The following is a 7,720-nucleotide window of genomic DNA, read 5'->3' as shown; positions in this document are numbered from 1 at the left end:
ATGCCACACACCCATAAAGCAGGCTAGAAAGGAAGCCTGCTTGGGTTAAATCCGTCTGTGGATTTTAGAGACGTCCCACTCTCACAAGAGACTAAAACCAGACCTGAATTACAAAGCATGGCCCGTCTTACACAGTGGTTGATTCAGTTGTATGTGTTTTAGCGTATATTGTATATTTTTTATCAGATAATTTAAATTTATTATTAAAGCGAGAATGTTAATTGCTATACGTTATTTTGTTTATTTTTATAATGTTTCCATTCATGCATCATTGCATGCTAACATGATATCAGAGGCTTCAAATAAATGAAGAAAAACAGCCAATAATGAAGCAAACTGACACAGTCGTTAGAAATATAATGGCTAAACAAAATGTGCATTAAAAACATTTTGATACTAAAAGAAATTGTCTTTTGAAATATAATGCATTTTAAAATTAATTACATTTTTATGCACTCTGGACATTGATGCAAGCATTGGTCTTTTCTTTCTTTTTCTTTTATTCAAAATCTAATTAAAAATAATTAATGTTTTCCACACTGAGTGTTTTTTTTTATTCAGTATACACCAGTATGGCAATTAAAAAAACAATATTTGAAAGCATAATGCACTTAAAACTTTTGCTATATTCACAGTTGTCTTTGAATTAATAAAGCATTTATTGCATTAAATTGCATTATAATTAAATTTTTCTGCACCCTGGCCACGCTAATGCACATTTGGCTCTGTTTTTGGTCAGTGGTTGTATAGCTGGAGGCTGCAGGAGAATTAAGGCTTTTACTGAATATAAAAGGTCCAGACAAGAGCACTAAGAGGCATACAGTCTACACTCTGTTACAAAAGGACGGTCTCCACTAGAGCACTCTTAGCAATCAATCAATCAATACTCATCATCATCGGACTCCTGTGCTGACCTAATCCGGATGAAGACCCTTTTAGCAAATCATGCAGTGAATATTGCTGTTACAGTATAAGAATGAAAATACTGTATTCCCTCTGAAGTGTGAGATGTGTCTGAGAATACAGCGGAAACCATCACTAACAGAGGATGTTGTTCTCAGCTGTTCTTTTGCAAATTAGCGAGTCATTTGATAGCGTCCACTGGAGTGTTTCTCTCATTATGGTGGGCTCCCGGAGGATGAGGAACGTGCCCCTTTCAGCTGGTACCTTCTGGCAAATGCGTCAAGGTCAATAATACAGTTCACTCATGCACAATCACACACCAGCCATCAGTAGGACTGGAAAATATATTAGTATTTTCATGAAATTCATTACGTATTGTCTAATGGCTTCAACTTTGGCCATTGTTTCTGCATTTCCTTTTTTTTGTCTTGTAAACATCTCAGATGTGTTGATTTTGTGCAAGCATTGTTCAGACCGTCCATGTTAATTCTGAAGTGATTTGAGTGGTATAAACAAACCCCGTTCTTCTTTTGTCTGGTTTTCAGCGGTGTAGACTGGTTTTGTTGGTGTAAACAGAGCCCGGCCTTGCTAGAGGATGTGAAGTCAGCTAGACACTGAGCCAGAAGCAAACATGTCTCTGCTGGTTCAGCATCTCAACCTACAGCAGCACTAATGTGTGTTATATTGAACAGTCTTCAGTGCTGATCCGTTGTGGTGAACATCTTACGTTTAACAGCAGTGTTCCATATACATAGGACATTTATATTTATTTGGCCCTGAGCACCGATGGTGCAAGGACCCTATATTGGAACTGCCCCAGCCCCCACAGCGGTTGCCATGGTTACAGGCCTGGGGGCAACGTGCGCATCCATCCTGGGAGTGCCATGTGCAGTGAGCTGGCATGATCACGGGTGAGGGAAAGAGCGGGAAACGCATCAGGGGGTCAGACAGCTGCTGGAGCTGCCATACTGTCACTCTCAACAGAAACACATTGCCTATGAAGTTCATCAAGTTGTGAGACGTTATATAAGCTGGACATGGGTTTGTTTTCAGGGCAGGATTCCCAGAATGAGCAAATGTTTTTGTAGGGATAAAAACCGACTTTATTATGGAGCAGGTTACACATAGAATGAACAAAAACTGTTGAATTCAGTGAGTAAGTAGCACTTTAAATATCTTTGTGACACCATTTTGTGATAGAAGAATGATTATTCATTTTCTAAAGAAGTGCTTGTCTGTGCAAAACCCCGCCAATGTGATGCTGGGAGTTGTAGGTGGTTGCCAGACATTGCTGTGTAGTTGCAATGGTGTTTTGAGTGGCTTTTAGGGCATGGCCATGTGGTTACTTACTGGCACAAAAAGTCCCTCTTTTTTTAGGGGATTTTAGGGAAGTTTAGGGGATCTTTTTTTATTTATCTGCAAGGCAAAATCATACGTCAGTGCTTTGTTACGGTCATGTTAATTCTGGAGATGTTTGGCACTCATGTCTCACTTGACACGTTTCATGTTGTGTGTCTTACGATGCACTCTTATGATGGTGTTTCACAAATATATATAGATAATTTTTTAAAAAGTATACATTTTGTGTATGTATGTATATATGTATATATATATGTTTGTGTGTAATATTTATTGTGTAAAAATACAATTTTTTTTTAAAAAATGATAATTTATTAATTGTATAGTGTGTGTGTGTGTGTATATATATGTATGTATATATATATATATATATATATATATATATATATATATATATATATATATATATATATATATATTATATATATATATAATATATACACATATATATATACACACACATATATATACACATATATATATATATATATATATATATATATATATTGCTCCACTGCCATAAATATATAAATGTATAAATATACATATTTATAATTTATAATAATTTTTTAATATATGCAGTATGTATGATTTATTGATTTGACTAATTAAAAAAAAAAAAAAAAATGTGTCGCCATGCACCAAGGACCGCAGTAGAGAGGAAGAACAGTGGGTCCACCATCCATTAACATCTCTTGTGTGACACAAGTGTTTATGTCTCTGTACTCGAGGCACAATTGCTTCTGCTTTAAATGGAACACGTGCATCAGTGCAGCCTCCCTCAAACACGTCACACACAGAGCACAGCGAGAGACAGAGAGATTACTGACTGTATAAGAGTCTGAAAAATAATTCAGATCTCAGTGATATGGCTTAACGTAAAGCCTGAGGCTTTAAAACAGCCTCGCAGTTCAGAGGAAAAGGCTTTCTCACGCAGGAAGACTGCATCATGGAAAGAGGGAGGAGATCGCAACTTGTAATTTTGGCGCTTCTGAAAAGAGAAGGCCAGATCTGATTGCTCAGTAGTCTATGCTGAGGATACTGGTGTGTCAGGTCTCGTCAGGATGACCATAATTACAAGATTAAAGACTTGAACTGTTGAAGCTGCTGACGTTTTGGTTGTTTTTACATGTCGGAGCTGCCTTAAAATGGCAAATTGTAATTTGACAAAGATATGAAAAGTTTTTACTATTCAGAAGCTCATAATTACAGTAAATCTGACATGAAAGCACCATTAAGTCACACAATGGCTGTGTCTTATTTGCATACTCATGCTGCAGTATGCACTAAAAAGTGTTTACTTTACTGGCTGTGGGAAAGTACATAATTTTGAGTGTGCAGACAGAATTTGGAGATACTAATACCATCCCGATAAAAGTCCAGGTTTTTGCCTATTGTTTGTGTTAGTATCTCATCTTAGCAATACAATATTTAATTCATACTACACATTTACATTCATACTAATAAAAACTGCAGCTTCAGCCTGGTTTTTTTTTCTACCTTTTAACAAGTAGAAAATCTGCTTCTTCCCTTTTTATCATCCAATTAAATATTTTAGTATTTATAGCTATATATATTTCATATTTCTATATATATAGCATTGCATTATGGGATACAGTTTTGTATGTATCCTTGTGATTTGTTGTATACTGCACATTTTAGCAAGTATAGTTTTGGCGAGTGTGCATACTATATACTGCAAATATAGTAAGATTAGGATGATATTGTCAACATTTTTACTCTCACAAACTATTTAGAGTGAATACAAATTGAAAAATGAAATGTAGATCCCGTGAAATCTGCTGTTAATCTGTTTCTTTCTTTGTCATTCATCAATTACGATTGTCGAGCCAAATACAGGATACAAATGTTGAGCCAAATAATTCACATCATCATCTGGTTTGTGTTCCAGGGCTAATATTGATGAGGTGGAGACAGAGGTGGTGGAGATCGAAGCCAAGCTTGATAAGGTACAGTAAGGCGCTTTAAAGATTTCACTTGACCTTCTGACCCCATCAGAGTGCATTTAGGCCGCATGTTTGAAAATCACAGCTTAGATTTGTTAGAAATCACATCTAATACCTTCCAAGACCTTTGTAGCCAAACACTGACAACAGCCGCTCCCAAAACAAGGTCAATCGGTCAACCTCAGGCTTTACAGATCATCAGTGTGCAAATGCTGGTGTAAATCCAGCAGAGAAAGCAGAAAGAACATGTACAGAACCACGAACAGAAAGGACATTTATAGTATATGAGATTAGAGGAGTGTAGTGATGGTAATCCTTCGTAAATGCTGTAAAGATGGCTGGACCTCATCGACAGGAAAATCTAATACTGCAATAGAGCAGTCTAGTCTAGTGCTTCCAAGATACTAGCCTTTGGGCAGGTGACATGATGTCAAGGTGTTATTATTTTATTTTATTTTATTTTATTTTATTTTATTTTATTTTATTTATTTTATTTTATTTTATTTTATTTTGTTTTTTTGTATGTTATATTATTTTACTTATATATTTATATATATATATATTATATTATATATATATATATAATATATATAAGTATTTATATATTTTTTTTTTTTTTTTTTTTTTTATATAAAAAGATCACAAAAGCTAAATGCAAATATTTATACTAATTATCATGAATAATTCATGTTTATTTGTCTTATATTACTTCAACTGACCTCATATTAATACAAAAAGGATGTCAAGAAATGGTGACGAGTTGAGATTTATGGTAAACATTTTGCAGTCCAATCAAATATTTATGTATATTATTAATCATTTTTAGATAAAGAAAATTCCGTTTTTGTGATCTTTTTATATTTATTTTATGCTTATTTAATATGAGTGAAAGTTGTCTTATATTAATTAAATTGCCCTCATATTAATACACAAAATGATGGCGAGTTGAAAAATATACACTAAAAATATACACACATTCCCTTATATGGCTATACATTTTAAATCTGAAAAAAAGACCGTTCATGAGAAGATGAAGGTGAAATTATATTTAAAGAAGTGTTCATCCGCTAACAGATGTCACCGAGCACATATGTTTCTCTAATGAAATCCTGTTGACAGCTGTCAATCCGTATTACACCTGTGTCACTTTAAAAGTCTTCTTTGGTATTTATTTATTCCTAAATTATTAAGATTTTTATTCATTGTAATGTTTTTATGTTTTATAGTTTGTGCAGTTTACTTTTTATGATTATATTTTTTGTTTGGATGTGTGGTGTGATTTTTTTTTTTTTAGGTGATGTGGTGGAGTGTATTGTTTTGGTCTTATGTTTTTGGTTTGTTTGTTTTTTTTTTTTTTGTTTTTTGTTGCATCTTAATCACTACAACATGCAACTTTTAATAAGTTCAGCAAGCTCAGCAACACAACAGCTTCAGCACAGACCTATGATCTCATGGGATTTTTCTCAAAGAAAACTGTTGGAGAAGTCACACTGAAGAGGAATCTTAGGAAACTTAGACTGGACAGACAGTAAATGATGCATTTCGATCTATTTTTGCATGACAATTTCTTGTTAGTTTTTGCATCTGGCTGCTCAGATGTGGAGTCTGTGGGTCTGTTCAGCAGCTGTGTAGAACAAGGCTCTCTGTGTTTGTTAGTTTGACTCATGAGGAGAGTGTGGGAAATTAAGAGATTTTCCCAAACCAATATTTTCAGTTGGCTGCGTGTGTGGACGCAATCGAAACGGCAACTGAGGTAAGAAAGAGGAAGATAACAAGGCTCTCAGAGTGGTTCGTAGAATGCGAAGAAACTCGGACACTAAACGTTGGGCTCTGGTCTCGGGTTTGTACCCTCCGAGGACACAGGGAAGAACACCTGGAGCCCATCTGAGAATGTGTCCATCAGGCATAAAAGCAATTGCGTCACAACAACCACACGTGAAGCACCTCCGCTGCGGCTCTGGTACCGTGCTGTGAATGCTCCCCTCAATGCGTACTAGTTTTGGCTTTCGTTGTTTTGTTTGGGAATGGTAACTGGGTCTTTGACCACATTTGCTTAGTGATGATTTACTGCACTGCTCACGCAGATGAGTCATGAGACTATTGCACCAAACACATGTGTGTGTGTGTGTGTGTGTGTGTGGTGGTGTCATTTAAAGGGAAATTCTTTTGGCCGGTAGGTTTGGGGAACCTAGTATGTTTATTTAATGCAGAGCATGGTACAGATTTGACTCCTCCGGGCATTGTGGGGTGATTACCGTAATGTCAGTTATAATAAGCCCACTGTTTGGAACTCTTTATATGATGCATTTAGACAACTTTTGACTGCCTCAGTAACACGTTTTTACAAGTGAGAAAGAAGTTACAATGTTTTTTGTTTAGCATCTTTGTTTTCTGAACGTATCATGTGAATTGTTCCCCTGGGTGTTCAGTTGGGGGGTCCTACCTATATATTAAACCTGCTACTGTGTGGAACCTTTTTTGGGGGGGTGGGGTTGTTGATGGTAAGACCACGATTTAACGGCTTTTCATTAACTATATTTTGTGGCTGAAGACAATGCTCGAATTGACAAAATGTTCTATGTTTCCACTATAGATTATTTAGTAATAAAAGGAGATGATTCTTCGTCTCATTATAAGCTAATAAAATGATGATAAGACACATTCAAGGCTCATTATTAATATAATATTTTGCTTGATGATTGAATGTTATCTTGTGGATGAATATAAATCAAAATCATTAAATTTAATGATGATAAGTATTAGTTTCTAAAAGTATTAACTAAACATTATTAAATATTAGATATTTATAAATATTAAATAAAAATGATGCGAAAGCGTACTTTTCAAAATAATATCTAAAAAAATATTAAATACTAATTTATGGATTAAGGAAATGTATTAAAATATGAGGTAATAAATATGACATCACACTCAACATTATCAATATTTCATTAAATAATTGTATTTTTCTGCTAAATGTCAGGAGGTTTTAATATTCTGCTTTGGCAGCACAGTTGAGGTTATAATTAAGACTTTATGTTTCTGCTGATACTCTAAAAGGCATTTATGTTTATTTTTTATGCTAATTTTAAGGGGGTTTTGCATAGGTGATTATTTATTGTTTTTTTTTTTTTTTTTCTTTCTTTTCTTTTTTTTTTTTGGTTATGATTGAACTGCTGGGAACGCATTGTGTAGATGTCACCGCCAAACTAAGCTCTTTATCAACGGCATCCGTGACCTATCCCAGCAGTGCAAGAAGGACCAAATGATATCGGTAATATTTTATCATATACATGTGTGTGTTTTGTCTATCATTTTGCTTTTCTTTTATGTTTTGTGTTTATTTTTGTTTTATTTGGTGTTGTGATGGTGCATTCACAAGGGGCATCGGCATCAATGCTTGACGGAGGGTGTGTCTGAAGATTCACGTGACCGTCATAGTGACAACAGCCAATCACATTACATTTCTGGTGTTGCATGAATGTGATTGG

At 34.8% G+C, this 7,720-nt stretch overlaps 1 protein-coding gene across 1 annotated transcript in view; it reads left to right on the top strand.

Annotated features, from left to right (window-relative positions):
• Positions 1–1,689: 1,689 nt before the first annotated feature.
• The window catches only part of LOC109054849 (arf-GAP with coiled-coil, ANK repeat and PH domain-containing protein 3-like), a 37,638-nt gene continuing 31,607 nt past the window's right edge, over positions 1,690–7,720 (top strand). The window contains exons 1-4 of the mRNA XM_042713985.1: positions 1,690–1,814; positions 4,175–4,232; positions 5,633–5,757; positions 7,425–7,503. Of these exons, the coding sequence (XP_042569919.1) occupies positions 1,690–1,814; positions 4,175–4,232; positions 5,633–5,757; positions 7,425–7,503 (387 nt within the window). The remainder of the gene's footprint in view (positions 1,815–4,174; positions 4,233–5,632; positions 5,758–7,424; positions 7,504–7,720) is intronic.

The sequence above is a fragment of the Cyprinus carpio genome, chromosome A23 (assembly GCF_018340385.1).
Source record: "Cyprinus carpio isolate SPL01 chromosome A23, ASM1834038v1, whole genome shotgun sequence".
Lineage (NCBI taxonomy): Eukaryota > Metazoa > Chordata > Actinopteri > Cypriniformes > Cyprinidae > Cyprinus > Cyprinus carpio.
Note: the sequence above shows the minus strand (reverse complement) of the source record. Positions and strands in the feature narration are given on the sequence as shown.